This window comes from Nerophis lumbriciformis, linkage group LG37, assembly GCF_033978685.3.
Source record: "Nerophis lumbriciformis linkage group LG37, RoL_Nlum_v2.1, whole genome shotgun sequence".
Taxonomy (NCBI): Eukaryota; Metazoa; Chordata; class Actinopteri; order Syngnathiformes; family Syngnathidae; genus Nerophis; species Nerophis lumbriciformis.
This window is the reverse complement of record NC_084584.2, coordinates 9,980,563-10,000,987: the sequence shown is the minus strand read 5'-3', so window position 1 is coordinate 10,000,987 and position 20,425 is coordinate 9,980,563. Positions and strand designations below refer to the sequence as shown.

The following is a 20,425-nucleotide window of genomic DNA, read 5'->3' as shown; positions in this document are numbered from 1 at the left end:
AGTAATAAATACATGTTTAAATAATTACTTGAATGTGTCTTGAATTAATTAAATTATAAATAAATCAGGAAATTACTAAATTAACAATTAATTAAATTGTACAATAATTCAGTCATTAAAAATATAATGAAACAATTACATAACTAATTGAAGGGAATAAACATTTTAATGTAATTTTGCATTAAATACATTAAAGACATATTTAAAACACATTTAAGTAAATATTAATTAAATAATTAAATAATAAATAAGTCATGTAATAATTAAATCATGAAATAATTAATGAAATCATTAACTAAATTAAATAAGAAAATAAATAATACAAATTATATAAATCATGAAATAATTACATTAATAATGATCTAAATCAAACAATAAAATCAAGAAATAATGAAATCATTAAATAAGCAATTAAATCAGGAAATTTAATAAACAATCAAATACAATTTTAAATTAATGACAGATTTGATAACACATGTATGTATTTAATTCCAATTATAATTTATTGATGACACATTTAAGTAATTATTTGAATTATGATGTTGAAATCAATTGTTTTCATTACAAATAAATCATGACATTACTAAATTAATAATGAATTAAATCGTGTAATAATTCAGTCATTAAAAACAATAATGAAACAATTACATAATTAATTGAAGGGAATAAAACATTTTACATGAAATAAACACATGTATGCATTTGATGTCAAATTTCAGTAATTACCTAAAGATGAATTTATTCATTTAGTTTTGTCCCATTTGGGCCCCCATACACAAAATGAGTCTTTTGGCCGCGCGTGCATTTGTGCGTAAAAAGCGGCACCGGAAGTGATGTCATGATTATTATTTGTCTTATTAAACCTCATAGCAGCCACACCCCCACCCCTGTCATCATCAGCATCATCATCATCAGCATCATCATCATCAGCATCATCATCAAACTGACATGCGCACTCGGTACCGGCGGCGCATCCACACCAGCCTCGCTGCTCCGCGGCGCTTATTTCATTCGCTCCTCTCCCACCGGACCGGAGGCTGCCGGTCGCTGCTCGCCGAGGACGGAGGGGCCCAGGCGGAGAGAGAGCGACATGTCCCGGCGCAAGCAAGCCCAGCCGCAACACCTCCGGGGCGGCCAGGAGGAGCGACGAGGCGGCCTCCTCCGCCGGGATCAGCACGGTGCGTACTTTGCCTGCAAAGTTTTTTCTTTGCAAAAAGTTTGTTTTGTTCCGTTGCGTGACTTTTAAAGTGCGGACTACGTAGGAAGTTGTGGCGGAAAGAGGAGAAAAAGGTGATTTGCAGCTCCTTGAAAAGGGAAAAAACATCAAGTTTTGGCTCCAAAAATATTCATTTATTATTTGTATTTTTATTTATTTATTTATTTACTATTTCAATATTATAATAATTAATTTATTGAATTTTACACATTTTATTGTTTTATATTTTGATTCTTGAGGCACCATTAGTGACTGAAATCATGATGTTATATTTTCTAATATATTGTCCTCACATGTACAGTCGGCGTTATTTCAACCTTTTCACTCAATTAAAACAAATTAATCCCTCACACACACACATGCACACACACACACACACACACACACACACAAACGACTGTATGCAAACATTAATCTGCTCATATTTGCTGTGACGCAACAAGAATCATACCACATTGATACAACGTTGATTATACGTACATGTCCTTTAAAACTGACTTTGAAACAATGTCGCAAAATAGTTGTGTTTGTTAATTGAGACGTATACGTTGGTGTGCAACCTTGGATCCACGTTGTTGGTTGTGAAATTACCAAAATTCAATGGTCAAATCAACCCAACATTGATTAAACGTTGTCAAAAAGCACATTGTTTCAACGTTGTATTTGTGTTGTAGAATATTGGTTGGGAAATGACCATATTTCAACGATCAGATGGTCAGAACCCAACATTGAATAATTGTCGTCAAAACGTATGTTGTTTCAACGTTGTGTTTGTGTTAGAGAAATTTGGTTGGGAAACAACCAAAATTCAATGGTCAAATCAACGTCAGAACCCAACATTGATTAAACGTTGTCAAAAAGCATGTTGTTTCAATGTTGTGTTTGTGTTGTAGAATATTGGTTGGGAAATGACCAAAATTTGTTGTTTCAACGTTGTATTTGTGTTGACTTTTGGTTGGGAAATGACCAAAATTCAATGGTCAAATCAACGTCAGAACCCAACATTGAATAAACGTCATCAAATAGCATGTTGTTTCAACGTTGTATTTGTGTGGTGGAATAATAGTTGGGAAATAACCAAATTTCAATGGTCAATCAACGTCAGAACCCAACATTGATTAAACGTCGTCAGAAAACATGTTGTTTCAACGTTGTATTTGTGTTGAATTTTGGTTGGGAAATTACCAAAATTCAATGGTCAAATCAGCGTCAGAACCCAACGTTGATTAAACGTCGTCAAAAAGCATGTTGTTTCAACGTTGTATTTGTGTTGTGGAATATTGGTTGGGAAATGACCAAAATTCAATGGTCAGATGGTCAGAACCCAACCGTGCTTAAACGTTGTCAAAAAGCATGTTGTTTCAACGTTGTATTTGTGTTGAATTTTGGTTGGGAAATGACCAAAATCCAACGGTCAAATCAACGTCAGAACACAACATTGAATAAATGTCATCAAAAAACATGTTGTTTCAACGTTGTATTTGTGTTGAATTTTGGTTGGGAAATGACCAAAATTCAATGATCAGATGGTCAGAACCCAACATTGATTAGACGTCGTCAAAAAGCATGTTGTTTCAACGTTGTATTTGTGTGGTAGAATATTGGTTGGGAAATAACCATATTTCAATGGTCAAATCAACGTCAGAACCCAACATTGATTAAACGTTGTGAAAAAGCATGTTTTTTCAATGTTGTATTTGTGTTGTAGAATATTGGTTGGGAAATAACCATATTTCAATGGTCAAATCAACGTCAGAACCCAACATTGATTAAACGTTGTCAAAAAACATGTTGTTTCAACGTTATATTTGTGTTGACCGTTGGTTGGGAAATGACCAAAATTCAATGGTCAAATCAACGTCAGAACCCAACATTGATTAAACGTCGCCAAAAAGCATGTTGTTTCAACGTTGTATTTATGTTGTGGAATATTGGTTGGGAAATGACCAAAATTCAATGGTCAGATGGTCAGAACCCAACATTGATTAAACGTCGTCAAAAAGCATGTTGTTTCAATGTTGTATTTGCGTTGAATTTTGGTAGGAAAATAACCAAAATTCAATGGTCAAATCAATATCAGAACCCAACATTGAATAAACGTCATCAAAAAGCGTGTTGTTTCAATGTTGTATTTGTGTTGTGGAATATTGGTCGGGAAATTACCAAAATTAAATGATCAGATGGTCAGAACCCAACAATGATTAAACGTCATCAAAAAGCATGTTGTTTCAACATTGTATTTGCGTTGAATTTTGGTAGGAAAATAACCAAAATTCAATGGTCAAATCAACGTCAGAACCCAATATTGATTAAACGTCGCCAAAAAGCATGTTGTTTCAACGTTGTATTTGTGTTGTGGAATATTGGTTGGGAAATGACCAAAATTCAATGGTCAGATGGTCAGAACCCAACATTGATTAAATGTCGTCAAAAAGCATGTTGTTTCAACGTTGTATTTGCGTTGAATTTTGGTAGGAAAATAACCAAAATTCAATGGTCAAATCAATATCAGAACCCAACATTGAATAAACGTCATCAAAAAGCGTGTTGTTTCAATGTTGTATTTGTGTTGTGGAATATTGGTCGGGAAATTACCAAAATTCAATGATCAGATGGTCAGAACCCAACATTGATTAAACGTAGTTAAAAGTATGTTGTTTCAACGTTGTATTTGTGTGGTGGAATAATAGTTGGAAAATGACCAAAATTCAATGGTCAAATCAACGTCAGAACCCAACATTGATTAAACGTCGTCGAAAAGCATGTTGTTTCAACGTTGTATTTGTGTGGTAGAATAATAGTTGGGAAATAACCAAATTTCAATGGTCAAATCAATGTCAGAACCCAACATTGATTAAACGTTGGTATGTTGTTCCAACGTTGTATTTGTGTTGTGGAATAGTGGTTGGAAAATTACCAAAATTCGATGGTCAGAACCCAACATTGATTAAACGTTGTTGTTTCAACGTTGTATTTGAGTTAGTCAACATCAGGATCTAATCCATCAAGTCCTCAACGTTGTTTCAATGTCTCGAGCCTGCTGGGTGAATTATTGTCTGTTTAGCAAAGCTTGCTTTCTGTCACGTTGCGGCTGCTAAAAGTGCGCTGGAGGAACCGGCGGTGGTCCTGCATGGTCACAGCGCAATTAGCACGTGTCGACCCCTGAACCCTGAGGGTCAAAGGTCGGCCAAAGAGGCCACGGCGGCGGGCTGAGAGTCTGTTTGCTTTTAGTCTGATGATGTTCTCTGTGGAGACATCAATCTGCTGTTATTATGGAGAGGGTGAATGATAAATCCTATTATATTTGGACAAATATTCAACGCCCGGAATAAAATATGACCTCGCCTTTCTGTTCCCTGGAAGTGACGTGTGCCAAGTCAGACCACCCACCTGGTGAGCGGCTTGATTGTTGACAGGTGTCACTCTTCTCAGACATTTCCTTTAGCTAATTGCTAATCCCAAGCGCATGTCATGTCCTGCTCCATCACTGGAAATACTCACTCGCGTACTCGCTATGTGGCGTGAAGCACTCATGCTGGTCTTGTTTGTGTGTCTGGAAGGTTTGCACATACGTATGTTTTATTTAGGTGTAACTTTATTATAATCAACTGTAAAATCACAGCTGATAGTTGTAACTATTTTATAGTTAACTGTAAAATCAGAGCTGATAGTTGTAACTTTATTATAATTAACTGTAAAATCACAGCTGATAGTTGTAACTTTATTATAATCAACTGTAAAATCACAGCTGATAGTTGTAACTTTATTATAATTAACTGTAAAATCAGAGCTGATAGTTGTAACTTTATTATAATTAACTTTAAAATTACAGCTGATAGTTGTAACTTTACTTTAATTAACTGTAAAATCAGAGCTGATAGTTGTAACTTTATAGTAATTAACTGTAAAATCACAGCTGATAGTCATAACTTCTTTGTAATTAACTGTAAAATCACAGCTGATAGTCGTAACTTTAATACAAACAACTGTAAAAACACAGCTGATAGTTGTAACTTTTATATAATTAACTGTAAAAACACAGCTGATAGTTGTAACTTTATAGTAATTAACTGTAGAATCACAGCTGATAGTTGTAACTTTTATATAATTAACTGTAAAATCACAGCTGATAGTTGTAACTTTATTATAATTAACTTTAAAATTACAGCTGATAGTTGTAACTTTACTTTAATTAACTGTAAAATCAGAGCTGATAGTTGTAACTTTATAGTAATTAACTGTAAAATCACAGCTGATAGTCATAACTTCTTTGTAATTAACTGTAAAATCACAGCTGATAGTCGTAACTTTAATACAAACAACTGTAAAAACACAGCTGATAGTTGTAACTTTTATATAATTAACTGTAAAAACACAGCTGATAGTTGTAACTTTATAGTAATTAACTGTAGAATCACAGCTGATAGTTGTAACTTTTATATAATTAACTGTAAAATCACAGCTGATAGTTGTAACTTTATAGTAATTAACTGTAGAATCACAGCTGATAGTTGTAACTTCATCATAATTAACTGTAACATCACAGCTGATAGTCGTAACTTCATCATAATTAACTGTAAAATCACAGCTGATAGTCATAACTTCATCGTAATTAACTGTAAAATCACAGCTGATAGTCGTAACTTTAATATAATTAACTGTAAAATCACAGCTGATAGTTGTAACTTTAATATAATTAACTGTAAAATCACAGCTGATAGTTGTAACTTTTTAGTAATTAACTGTAGAATCACAGCTGATAGTCGTAACTTCATTATAATTAACTGTAAAATCACAGCTGATAGTTGTAACTTCATCGTAATTAACTGTAAAATCACAGCTGATAGTCATAACTTCATCGTAATTAACTGTAAAATTACAGCTGATAGTTGTAACTTTATTATAATGAACTGTAAAATCACAGCTGATTGTTGTAACTTTATTGTAATTAACTGTAGAATCACAGCTGATAGTCGTAATTTCATCATAATTAAGTGTAAAATCACAGCTGATAGTCATAACTTCATCGTAATTAAGTGTAAAATCACAGCTGATAGTTGTAACTTTTTTTTATAATTAACTGTAAAATCACAGCTGATAGTTGTAACTTTTTTTATAATTAACTGTAAAATCACAGCTGATAGTTGTAACTTTTTTAGAATTAACTGTAAAATCACAGCTGATAGTTGTAACTTTATTATAACTAATTGTAAAATCACAGCTGATCGTTGTAACCGTATTATCATTAACTGTAAAATAACTTCTGATAGTTGTAAGTTCATCATAATTAACTTTAAAATCACAGCTGATAGTTGTAACCGTATTATCATTAACTGTAAAATAACTTCTGATAGTTGTAAGTTCATCATAATTAACTTTAAAATCACAGCTGATAGTTGTAACCGTATTATCATTAACTGTAAAATAACTTCTGATAGTTGTAAGTTCATCATAATTAACTTTAAAATCACAGCTGATAGTTGTAACTTTATTATAATTAAGTGTAAAATCCCAGCTGATAGTTGTAACTTTATTATCATTAACTGTAAAATCATAGCTGATAGTTGTAACTTTATTATCATTAACTGTAAAATCACAGCTGATAGTTGTAACTTCATCGTAATTAACTTTAAAATCACAGCTGATAGTCGTAACTTTGTTATAATTAACAGTAAAGTCACAGCTGATAGTTGTAACTTTATTATGATTAACTGTAAAATAACAGCTGATAGTTGTAACTATTATAAATAACTTTAAAATTACAGCTGATAGTTGTAACTTTATTATAAATAACTTTAAAATTACAGCTGATAGTTGTAACTTTACTATAACTGTAAAATCACAGCTGATAGTTGTAACTTTTTTATAATTAACTGTAAAATCACAGCTGATAGTTGTAACTTTACTATAATTAACTGTAAAATCACAGCTGATAGTTGTAACTTTTTTATAATTAACTGTAAAATCACAGCTGATAGTTGTAACTTTATTATGATTAACTGTAAAATAACAGCTGATAGTTGTAACTATTATAAATAACTTTAAAATTACAGCTGATAGTTGTAACTTTATTATAAATAACTTTAAAATTACAGCTGATAGTTGTAACTTTACTATAATTAACTGTAAAATCAGAGCTGATAGTTGTAACTTTATAGTAATTAACTGTAAAATCACAGCTGATAGTCATAACTTCTTTGTAATTAACTGTAAAATCACAGCTGATAGTCGTAACTTTAATATAAACAACTGTAAAAACACAGCTGATAGTTGTAACTTTTATATAATTAACTGTAAAATCACAGCTGATAGTTGTAACTTTATAGTAATTAACTGTAGAATCACAGCTGATAGTTGTAACTTTTATATAATTAACTGTAAAATCACAGCTGATAGTTGTAACTTTATAGTAATTAACTGTAGAATCTCAGCTGATAGTTGTAACTTCATCATAATTAACTGTAACATCACAGCTGATAGTCGTAACTTCATCATAATTAACTGTAAAATCACAGCTGATAGTCATAACTTCATCGTAATTAACTGTAAAATCACAGCTGATAGTCGTAACTTTAATATAATTAACTGTAAAATCACAGCTGATAGTTGTAACTTTAATATAATTAACTGTAAAATCACAGCTGATAGTTGTAACTTTATAGTAATTAACTGTAGAATCACAGCTGATAGTTGTAACTTTTTAGTAATTAACTGTAGAATCACAGCTGATAGTCGTAACTTCATTATAATTAACTGTAAAATCACAGCTGATAGTCATAACTTCATCGTAATTAACTGTAAAATCACAGCTGATAGTCATAACATCATCGTAATTAACTGTAAAATTACAGCTGATAGTCGGAACTTTATTATAATGAACTGTAAAATCACAGCTAATAGTTGTAACTTTATTGTAATTAACTGTAGAATCACAGCTGATAGTCGTAATTTCATCATAATTAACTGTAAAATCACAGCTGATAGTCATAACTTCATCGTAATTAAGTGTAAAATCACAGCTGATAGTTGTAACTTTTTTTTATAATTAACTGTAAAATCACAGCTGATAGTTGTAACTTTTTTAGAATTAACTGTAAAATCACAGCTGATAGTTGTAACTTTATTATAACTAATTGTAAAATCACAGCTGATCGTTGTAACCGTATTATCATTAACTGTAAAATAACTTCTGATAGTTGTAAGTTCATCATAATTAACTTTAAAATCACAGCTGATAGTTGTAACTTTATTATAATTAAGTGTAAAATCACAGCTGATAGTTGTAACTTTATTATAATTAACTGTAAAATCACAGCTGATAGTCGTAACTTTATTATAATTAAGTGTAAAATCACAGCTGATAGTTGTAACTTTATTATATATAACTGTACAATTACAGCTGATAGTTGTAACTTTTTTATAATTAACTGTAAAATCACAGCTGATAGTCGTAACTTCATTGTAATTAACTGTAAAATTACAGCTGATAGTCGTAACTTTATTATAATTAACTGTAAAATCACAGCTGATAGTCGTAACTTCATTGTAATTAACTGTAAAATTACAGCTGATAGTCAGAACTTTATTATAATCAACTGTAAAATCACAGCTGATAGTTGTAACTTTATTATAAATAACTGTAAAATTACAGCTGGTAGTTGTAACTTTATTTTCATTAACTGTAAAATCACTTCTGATAGTTGTACCTTCATCGTAATTAACTTTAAAATCACAGCTGATAGTCGTAAGTTTATTATAATTAACTGTAAAATTATAGCTGATAGTTGTAACTTTAATATAATTAACTGTAGAATCACAGCTGATAGTCGTAATTTCATCATAATTAACTGTACAATCACAGCTGATAGTCATAACTTCATCGTAATTAACTGTAAAATTACAGCTGATAGTCAGAACTTTATTATAATCAACTGTAAAATCACAGCTGATAGTTGTAACTTTATTGTAATTAACTGTAAAATTATAGCTGATAGTTGTAACTTTAATATAATTAACTGTAAAATCACAGCTGATAGTTGTAACTTTACAGTAATTAACTGTAGAATCACAGCTGATAAGTCGTAATTTCATCATAATTAACTGTACAATCACAGCTGATAGTCATAACTTCATCGTAATTAACTGTAAAATCACAGCTGATAGTTGTAACTTTGTTACAATAAACTGTAAAATCACAGCTGATAGTTGTAACTTTATAGTACTTAACTGTAGAATCACAGCTGATAGTTGTAACTTCATCGTAATTAACTGTAAAATCACAGCTGATAGTTGTAACTTTATTATAATTAAGTGTAAAATCAAAGCTGATAGTTGTAACTTTATTATAATTAAGTGTAAAATCACAGCTGATAGTCGTAACTTTATTATAATTAAGTGTAAAATCCCATAGTGATTTATGAATGCACCTGTGGATATCGTTTAAAAAAAGGCACGTGGAGACGCTCTTACTTTGAAGTACAAATTCAGTGGTGCAAGAGCTCAGCTGCAATTAGCACGCAGGAGCAGGTGGCCGACGCCATTGTTGTCCGTCAACTGTGGAAACAAACATATTTTCATTTCAAAAGCGAGCGGGGAGATTTTTAAAAATATTCCTCTGCCCTCGTTTGAAACGCTGAAGTAGGAGTTGAGTCTTCCCATCTGCTCTTTCTGCTCTGCTCAGAGTGTGAAGCCTGCAGGCAGTGAAGAGTCTCTGATCAGCAGAGTACTTACAAGCAGACACGGTGTGGAGACAGAGTGGACGCACAAGTCACTTTGTCCAAGAAGCTGAAGGTGGTATGTTGCGCCCTACAAAGTGTTGGCACTGCAAGTATTGCACTTATCACACACCAGCTGTTAGTTGTGGTTTTCATGACCAAATAAAGTACGTTTCCTACAAGTATTATTATCACTGGAGGACGAGGAATAGCTAAACATGCTTCACTACACACCGTAGGCTAGCACTCCTCTATGTAAACAAACGGGTGGATCGATACGTTCATCGACTGTAACGATACCAAGTACAAGAGACGTATCTAGTCGATACGGCAATGATTACCGCTCTATCAACCGAGCCACACCGCCGATATTCATTTTGGTACCGGCACCGAAATATTGATATCGGGACAACCCGACGTGACACACCGATGTAAATTATGCGTATTTCAAATTGTTTCTCTTCCACAATGTCCTTGTTAGCGTCCTAAAATCCATTTTTATTCACTGGCTTTTAACCCAGCGTGAGACTTTAAACTCTTTTTAACTTTTTAACTGCTTTTTATCTAACAAAACAAAAAAATTACAGCTGATAGTCGTAACTTTATTATAATCAACTGTTAAATCACGCAACCACAACTAACAGCTGGTGTGTGATAAGTGCAATACTTGCAGTGTAAACACTTTGTAGGGCGCAACATAACACATTCAGCTTCTTGGAAAAAGTTACTTATTTTGCGTGGCGTTTTCAACACTTCCAACTTTTGGTAATGAAAAACCACAACTAACAGCTGGTGTGTGATAAGTGCAATACTTGCAGTGTAAACACTTTGTAGGGCGCAACATAACACCTTCAGCTTCTTGAAAAAAGTTACTTATTTTGCGTGGCGTTTTCAACACCTCCAACTTTCGGTAATGAAAACCACAACTAACAGCTGGTGTGTGATAAGTGCAATACTTGCAGTGTAAACACTTTGTAGGACGCAACATAACACATTCAGCTTCTTGGACAAAGTTGCTTATTTTGCGTGGCGTTTTCAACGCCTCTAACTTTGGTAATGAAAACCACAACTAACAGCTGGTGTGTGATAAGTACAATACTTGCAGTGTAAACACTTTGTAGGGCGCAACATAACACATTCAGCTTCTTGGAAAAAGTTACTTATTTTGCGTGGCATTTTCAACACCTCCAACTTTCGGTAATGAAAACCACAACTAACAGCTGGTGTCTGATAAGTACAATACTTGCAGTGTAAACACTTTGTAGGGCGCAACATAACACCTTCAGCTTCTTGGGAAAAGTTACTTATTTTGCATGGCGTTTTCAACACCTCCAACTTTTGGTAATGAAAACCACAACTAACAGCTGGTGTGTGATGAGTGCAATACTTGCAGTGCAAACACTTTGTAGGGTGCAACATAACACATTCAGCTTCTTGGGAAAAGTTACTTATTTTGCGTGGCGTTTTCAACGCCTCCAACTTTGGTAATGAAAAACCACAACTAACAGCTGGTGTGTGATAAGTGCAATACTTGCAGTGTAAACACTTTGTAGGGTGCAACATAACACATTTGGCTTTTTGGGAAAAAGCTACTTCCTTGTTAGACAACATACCATAGATAGCCTGTACTGTGCTGCCATCTAGTGTCTTGGAAATGCAACTGCATTGCAAATGAGACTCAAGTGTATTGAGTAAACATGATGTAACAACTGGACAGCAGTTATCATAATCAGCTCATATTTCAATGTTAAATTACAAGTGACATATATTATTATCAAACAATTAACATTTATTAACACACACAAAAGTACAGAAAATTGGTACCATTGAGTACCGGTATTGAATCCCAGGTACCGGGAATTGGTGCCGTATTGGTTAAGATGTGAACGGTACCCATCCTTAGTCAGCGGGAACCTATCCACCTTGTACTGGTCGAATAATGGAATAAATTGATTAGAAAAAAGCTTTAATTTATAGTCCGTTCCTTAGATAAACCATTTAATAAGTATAACTAATACAAATTGATAACATATGGAGTGCCCGAAACTTCAAATACACGATTTCCGCACTGCCGCTACAATCGAGCGCACATGAGAGCGGTGGTGTGTGAGAGGTGGTTTTTTCTTCTTTCAAACAGCAGATAACTTTTTACATTTTAATAAATGCACATGTTCAAAATGCAATTTTAATATTGATGATGTGCCTTTATTTAAAAAAAGTATTCATTTTTTATTTGAACTATTTTCTCTGAAATACGAATTGAGGCTGTGGCGTGTGTTTCATCCAAGTACTCGATTAATCGAACACGTTAATCAATACTACAATAACGGATAGCTACCAGCTAATCGCAGGGATTTTTTTGTTGTTGTTGTTGCTAAATTTAAACATTAAAATCTCTGAAGTATTTTTCAAGGGAAGTCAAATGCCCATTTTTTTTTGCATGGCGTTAAATAGACACAGAAAAATCAATGGAACATATGGAATGTCATTATCTGTCTGAATGCACAATTGAGAGGTCCAGATCACGTTATTGATTTCCCCCGGCTGATTGTTAACATCTGAGAACAGCTCGTGTGAGCGTTTGTCGAGCATTTCGGCCTCGCTTTTAAGTGACCTGTTTCATTTCAAAGTGGCGTCGCCTAATAGAAATGAGCTCTTGTGCAGCTGTGCTCTGCGGGTACAAACAATATCAAGGCACTATATTGTCCACAATGGCACAGTTATTTGAGCTTTCCCGTTTGAAGTGCCTGATAAAACCACTTATTCCACAATATTGTCTTTCCAGGCTCGGAGCACGGCGGGGAGCGAGAGGACTGCACCAGCGGGACTGGAAGTCCCCCCCATGGCGAGGACACGCACGTTTGTGACAAATGCTGCGCTGAGTTCTTCACCTGGGCCGAACTGCGGGAGCACCAGACGTCCTGCGCCGAGGATCGCGCCGTTTTGATCATAAGGGAAAGCGAAGGGATGCACTTTGACGGGGAACCTCTCTCTCCCGTCCCCAGCGTAGTGTCCAGTTACTCGTCTGCGGGGGACGCCGGCTTTGAGCTGGGAGAGACAGTCGTGACCGATAATGACAGTCTGGATAATGCAGAGGAAGGGCTGGATGAAGCCATGGAGCTTGGACATGACCCACGGGACAAACACGCAATCACCTCCAGCCCTCCGCTGCTAGAATCCACCGTACCCACCCTGGTTTCAGCCACTTACAGCATACCCAGCACCAATGTGACTCTGGAGATCCTTCAGAGCACCAGGGTGGCCGTCGCCCAGTTCTCCCAGGCGGTCGGCAGTAGCGTCGCTGGAGGGAAGGCCGCTTCAGCTGCCATCCCCGTCATTCTGGAGCACCTGCTCGCTCTGCAGCAGCAGCAAGTCCACCAGCTGCAGCTTATAGAGCAGATCTGCAGCCAAGTCGCCACTATGAACAGGCAGCCAAGCCAGGGGGCGTTAAACCCAGTCTCCAGACCCCTGTCCATCGCAGCTAACCCCTTCCCTTCATCGAACCCCATCTTGCCGCTGTCAGGAAGTACGCCCTCTAATGTCAATGACCAGGCTGCTGTTTTAGTGTCTGAAAAGTCACAAAGTCCCCGCTCAGAAACTATATGCAAGCAGTCGGTCTTTAGAGATGCTGTATGTTCTTCTGTTCCTTTTGAAAATTCAACTCCATTGCGCTCCACTTGCAGCAACATCTCTGCACTGATGTCTCCATACACTGGCTTGCATGCAAGCAACATTAGCAGCTCTCAGACCCTGAGCGCCCCTAGTCCTCTCACCCTGGGCTCCCCCACTAGCTTCTCCTTCTTGCCTCAGAGCCCCCCCAGCAGCGTCATCTTCCCAAATCCCTTGGCCAGCATCGCGGCCACGGCCAATGCGCTTGACCCCCTTGCAGCCCTGATGAAGCACAGGAAGGGGAAATTACAGAATGTGTCTTTGTTCGAAAGCAAGCCCGCCCCAGAGGAGCCTTTTTTCAAGCATAAATGTCGTTTTTGTGCCAAAGTGTTTGGCAGCGACAGCGCCCTGCAGATCCACCTGCGCTCCCACACTGGAGAACGGCCCTTCAAATGCAACATCTGCGGCAATCGCTTCTCCACCAAGGGCAACTTAAAGGTGCACTTCCAGCGGCATAAAGAGAAGTATCCTCAAGTTCAGATGAACCCGTACCCCGTACCAGAGTATCTGGACAATGTGCCAACCACCTCTGGGATTCCCTACGGAATGTCTGTTCCCACAGAAAAACCTGTCTCTTCGTGGTTGGATAGCAAACCTGTCATTGCAACCCTGCCTTCCTCCATGGGTCTTCCACTCTCCTCCACAAGAACCAGCATGGGGGGCTTCAGTGAGCCTTCAAGTGTAGCACCATCTGTTCCGTCCCTCTGCCAGCCAGCTTCTGCTGAGTGTGTGTCACCATGCTGGAGAGGCTGTGAGGCTCGTTCGTCTCCACTTTTAGAGAATCGGCTGTCACACCATGAACTAGAAGGGTGTAATATTCTCAAAACAGAGGTGGTGCACCTGCCTCAAAGCTGCCCCCAGATTCTAAGAGGCACTCCAGCAACCAGTAGCGCGGTACCATCTATGGCCTCCACGCCTGAACCTGTAGCATCAGCGTCCCCTGCCTCCAGCTCCCTCTCGCCCCTACCAGTAAATCCAGAAGAGGTGTCACTCTCCCCCGGTGACCCTCTGGACTCTATGCAAACCTCGGAAACCTCAAAGCTCCAGCAGCTTGTGGAGAACATTGACAAAAAGATCACAGACCCCAACCAGTGCGGCCTGTGCCACCGTGTTCTCAGTTGCCAGAGCGCTCTGAAAATGCACCACCGCATTCACACGGGCGAGAGGCCCTTCAAGTGCAAAGTGTGCGGCAGGGCCTTCACCACCAGGGGCAACCTGAAAACTCACGTCGCTGTTCACCGAGAGAACCCGCCCGTCCAGGTGCAGCACTCGTGTCCCATCTGCCAGAAGAAGTTCACCAACGCCATAGTCCTTCAGCAGCACATCCGCATGCACATGGTCGGGGAGACTCCAGAGTCGGCGCTGCTGGACAGGCTGCAGGAGTTTGATGGAGATATGAATGAGATGAGCTTTGATAGTCCCAGCAGTAATGACCAAGACCTCACTGATGATGTTTCCATGGAGGAGGATGATGCAGAGGAAGTACATGATGTAGACAATGGGGCACTGTTCAATTCCCCTAAATCATCACCTCCTGCTGAAAACCAAACAAGTCTGATTGACTCCACAATGAACCTCAGCACTTGCTTTGGCCGTAAATCCTTCACAAACGTCTACAACGACTACGGTCAGCTGCAAATTAAATGCTCTGTGACGGAGAAAGAGATGGAGAACCTGGGTGAACACAGCCCTGCAACTCCGCCTCTATCGCCAGTACGACTGGCTGTAAACCACGGGATAGACTCTCAAAAACATTTTTTTGCCTCTGTAAAGAAAGAACAACTGCAATCTCCTGCTTCTGTACTCTTGGAAATAAGAGAGACGCAACCCACCAAACTGTGCGCAAAAGAAGAGAGGACTCACTGCGCATCCATCCAACCAAGACAAATAGGTAAATGGTACCTAAGTAAAGTTGTAATACCGTTAGAAGTTAGTGTGGAGCTCACCAATTTTGTTCTTTATTTTCTTTTCAAGGGCTTCCCAGCCTGACCAACGCATCTTCCAGGTCGATAAAAATGGAGGTGAACAGTCACACCGAGGGCCAGCACCCATCTTTTGGTGTGCACATTTCAACAACCTATCCGTCGGTCACCAGCCCAGTAATATCCTCCCTGCTTGGTCCGGCGCCCCCTCGCCGCACACCCAAGCAGCACAACTGCAACGTGTGCGGGAAGAACTTCTCTTCGGCCAGCGCCCTCCAGATCCACGAGCGCACGCACACCGGAGAGAAACCATTTGTCTGCTCGGTCTGCGGCAGAGCCTTTACCACCAAAGGCAATCTGAAGGTCAGCTAATGCTAACTGCTGCTAACTTTGGAATTAGCATGTTTTGCGGTCCTAAAACTCCTATTGTCCCTTGTAGGTTCATATGGGAACGCACATGTGGAACAACACACCAGCCAGAAGGGGCAGGCGGCTATCCGTGGACAACCCCATCGCACTCCTGGGCGGCGACGCAATGAAGTTCGGAGAAATATTCCAGAAGGACCTAGCTGCCAGAGCTATGAACGTAGACACAGGGTTTTGGAGCCGCTACGCCAGCGCCATAACCAACAGCCTGGCCATGAAGAACAATGAGATCTCGGTGATTCAGAACCGAGGGATCTCGCCGCTTCACCCGATGACCGCAGTCGCGGACAGAATGAATGCTGCAGCCAGTCCAATGGCAAGTCTGTCCAAAAACGGCATGGAACTGGGAAACAGCAGGCATTTTTCTATGCTGATTGACGACAGTAAAGAAATTGGAATCAACTGATGCAATCTATTATGGACATTAAAATATTTGTCAAACATCTTGTTTCCTCTTATATATATACATATTGCACATAGTTTTATTAATTGAGAGACACTGGAGTAGGGGAATCACATTTTGCTGTCTTACTTTGCATTGTATCGATCCGTTGTGGTGAAGAAGGAGCTGAGCCGGAAGGAAAAGCTCTCGATTTACCGGTCGATCTACGTTCCCATCCTCACCTATGGTCATGAGCTTTGGGTTATGACCGAAAGGACAAGATCACGGGTACAAGCGGCCCAAATGAGTTTCCTCCGCCGGGTGGCGGGGCTCTCCCTTAGAGATAGGGTGAGAAGCTCTGTCATCCGGGAGGAGCTCAAAGTAAAGCCGCTGCTCCTCCACATCGAGAGGAGCCAGATGAGGTGGTTCGGGCATCTGGTCAGGATGCCGTCTGGACGCCTCCCTAGGGAGGTGTTTAGGGCACGTCCGACTGGTAGGAGACTATGGGGAAGACCCAGGACACATTGGGAAGACTATGTCTCCCGGCTGGCCTGGGAACGCCTTGGGATCCCCTGGGAGGAGCTGGACGAAGTGGCAGGTGAGAGGGAAGTCTGGGCTTCCCTACTTAGGCTGCTACCCCCGCGGAAGAAGATGGATGGATGGATGGATGGACTTTGTATTGTTTTTGTTGAACAATTACCTGAGAATCCACTCAGCGCTGAGAGGGACGACTGCTCGGAACAAGGGAACATACTGATTGTTAGAATCAATAATGCAAAAAGTCAGCGCTCCCTCCTCTGGACAGCTGCCAATTGCTGCTCGCTGGGTCGAAGCTCATCATATGCTGCTCTGTCTGGAAAACGGTCTTCCTCAACCTACATTGGGACAGTCCAAAACAGTCAGAATGCTCAGCGTAGTACCTCTAAGATCTTTCCGGACCGTGTATTCAAAAGTTCCCTGCAAATTTGACTGTTGATGCCAGTTTTAATGTTTTTTGACATTAAACGTTCTGCTGCAATCAGTACTCAATATCAATTTCAATTTATTATTATTATTCATTCATTCCAGCAATACCAATACATACGAATTGGAATATCAATATATGGAAGACCACAGACCTGTGTTCAAAGCAGTTTTCAACACATTCGAAATACCATGACTTAAGAACTTAATGAACAGTTTCCAGCAGTATTTGTACTAAAAATGGAAAAATGTTATTTATATTTACTGCATGTATGTCAGGGGTGCTCGAACGTTTCCCCCTGGGGGCCACAGACTGACAAATCAAAGGTGTCATGTCTGTGTAATAATGTTTTGTCTTAGTCATGTTTTGTTTAGTTATTGGACTCTTTAGTTTCTGGCTTTTCACTCCCTTGTCTTGTTTCCATGATTACCCATTAGTTTCACCTGTTCCACGTTTGGACTCATTGTGCACTCTTGTTTGTCACCATAGCAACCCATTAGTTTTCACCTGTCACGTCACGCACCTGTTTCACGTTTTAATAATAATAATAATAATAACTGGGATTTATATAGCGCTTTTCTAAGTACCCAAAGTCGCTTTTACATGTAGAACCCATCAAACATTCACACCTGGTGGTGGTAAGCTACTTTCATAGCCACAGCTGCTCTGGGGTAGACTGACGGAAGCGTGGCTGCAATTTGCGCCAACGGCCCCTCCGACCACCACCTATCATTCATCATTCAATTCACCGGTGTGAGTGGCACCGGGGGCAAAGGGTGAAGTGTCCCGCCCAAGGACACAACGGCAGCAATTTTTGGATGGTAAGAGGTGGGGAGCGAACCTGCAACCCTCAGGTTTCTGGCACGGTTGCTCTACCCACTGCGCCATGCCGTCCGTTTTGAGTCACGCACCTGTTTTCGTTAATCATGTCTGTAGTATTTAAGTTCATTGTTTTTCAGTTTGTCTTTCTGGTGACATCCCCACATTTATGCTCTGCACATTTCTGACTCTTTTTTCATGTCCATCGTTCACGCTGCTCCTTTTTGTCCATGCAAAGTAAGTTTTGTTAATTATTGCCACAGTTAGTGTTTTTTGTTGTTCATAGTTTTTGCCTTTGTGCAAGTGTTTGGTTTCATAGTTTGTTCTCCGCCATCGTGCGCGCCTTTTGTTTACTTCGTTGTTTTGTATTTATAGTGTTTAAATAAAAATGTACCTTCATTCCCGTCTCGCCCGAGCCAACTTTCCGTTGCCTTCGAGAAAAACTAAACCCCAGGACCAAGTCATGACAAAAGGATGCGGGGGCCATTTTGCTCGTTTTCAACTTTAAAACTAGTGAAATATACGGATGTTGTTCAAAGAACAAATGCAAATTTGGTAAGAATTTTCAGTGAATGCCGATGAGCTAAAGCCGAAGTGAAATGCTAACAGTTAGCATGCTGGCCGGATTGTGTCAAGTAACAAAAAATATAAGCAAAATTAGCCATAAAAGCTGGCATGTCAACAGCACTATGCTTACATGCTAACAACAACATGCTCACAGTTAGCATTATGAGGCGGCGTAGTGGGTAGAGCGGCTGTGCCAGAAACCTGAGGGTTGCAGGTTCGCTCCCTGCCTCTTACCATCGCTGCCGTTGTGTCCTTGGGCAGGACACTTGCCCTAGCCCCCGGTGCCGCTCACACTGGTGAATGAATGATGAATGAAAGCCGCAGCTACGCTTCCGTCAGTCTACCCCAGGGCAGCTGTGGCTACGAAAGGTAGCTTACCACCACTAGGTGTGAATGAATGATGGGTTCTCACTTCTCTGTGAAGAGCTTTAAATGTCGAGAAAAGTGCTATATAAATCTAATCCGTTATAATTATTATTATTAGTGAAATACCAAAATACATGACACTAAGGTGTATACCAGCTAAATTAGCTGAAAAAAAGCTAGCGTGCTAATGTTAGCGTGCCAAAATGCTAACGCAACATTCGTCAAGTAACAAAATATACTAGTCTGAGGTGTGTTCTTGAAAATTAATTTTAAAATACTTACCATGTTAACGTTAGCATGTATCAAGTACCAGAATATAACTAAGGGTTATACCTACAAAACGAGCTAGCATACCAACATTAGCATGTTGACAGGTATCATTTGTCAAGTAACAATATACTTAACCTGCGAAATTTGCTAAAAAGCTAGCATGCTAATATTAGAATGTCAATGATTGTTCGGCTGGCTGTTAAAAAAAAAGTTATGGGCCACAAATGGCCCTGGACCGCACTTTGAACATCCTTAATGTATGTTAATGATTCTCTGCTGAACGTGTGGTGCCTTTGAAGAACTGTGTAATTGTCGTAAAAGTAATTATTTCACAAAAGCATGGCTCAAAAACTCACCAAATGACATATGTTTGAAGACATAACTATTAAATTGTTTACAGAAATATACGCAGTATTGATCCAATAGGGGGAAAACGTCGCAGCGATCTAAACATTTGACTGAAAAATGACACGCTTGGTGAGATCACACAGGTTTCTTGAACGCAGCATCAATCCTCGAGCCGATTGGCTCGTTGGGCGAGGTGACGTCATCACGTGGCCCTCCCAGCCAACATGGCTGACATCATCCCGTTAGCGCCGATGCGGAAGGGCTCGACGAGAAGCCCTCACTACCGCGCCAACGTACAGTCAAGGTATTTTGGACCTTTTTTTAGAGCTCCGTTTCTGCGGTCGTGTTGCGAAGTGAAGTCAGGTACTGTCGGAACGGCCACGTTTTCTTCCCCCCCTCGCTACCTTGTTTTGTGTGTTTATGTTCGCACGGGTTGTTAGCTTGTTTTGCTAGCATGGCTTCTGCCGTCCAACTTCCCTCATTCATTGTTTGTATTTGGTCAGCAGCCGGGCAAAACAACAACTAAGTTGCATAGTCGTTAAAAACGCGTTAACATGTGTTGTATCCGCGTTGGCAAGGAAACATCGGTGAAAGCCCTGAGTGTAAACTCTCTTGCTTCCGGTTGCGTCATCTGTGAACATTTTAAAGACACGTGACAGCTAAACGCCCTAACTTCCTCATGTTTTCTACTGACTGACTCTTTGCGCTTTTTTCTTGTCATGCTTGTCATGAATGTGCTCATAAACCAACGACAGGAATCAG

At 39.0% G+C, this 20,425-nt stretch overlaps 2 protein-coding genes across 2 annotated transcripts in view; both read left to right on the top strand.

Moving 5' to 3' along the window:
* The first annotated feature begins 1,036 nt into the window (after nt 1-1,036).
* Nucleotides 1,037-17,512, top strand: sall3b (spalt-like transcription factor 3b). Its single transcript, XM_061931188.2, has 4 exons — nt 1,037-1,178; nt 12,716-15,490; nt 15,574-15,884; nt 15,961-17,512. Exons 1-4 carry the CDS (start codon nt 1,091-1,093, stop codon nt 16,351-16,353), a joined length of 3,567 nt encoding a protein of 1,188 aa, XP_061787172.1. The 5' UTR covers nt 1,037-1,090; the 3' UTR covers nt 16,354-17,512.
* A 2,366-nt stretch (nt 17,513-19,878) lies between these two features.
* The window catches only part of atp9b (ATPase phospholipid transporting 9B), a 123,088-nt gene continuing 122,541 nt past the window's right edge, over nt 19,879-20,425 (top strand). Inside the window, exon 1 of the mRNA XM_061931452.1 lies at nt 19,879-19,967. Within this exon, the coding sequence (XP_061787436.1) occupies nt 19,888-19,967 (80 nt within the window). The 5' untranslated portion in view covers nt 19,879-19,887. The remainder of the gene's footprint in view (nt 19,968-20,425) is intronic.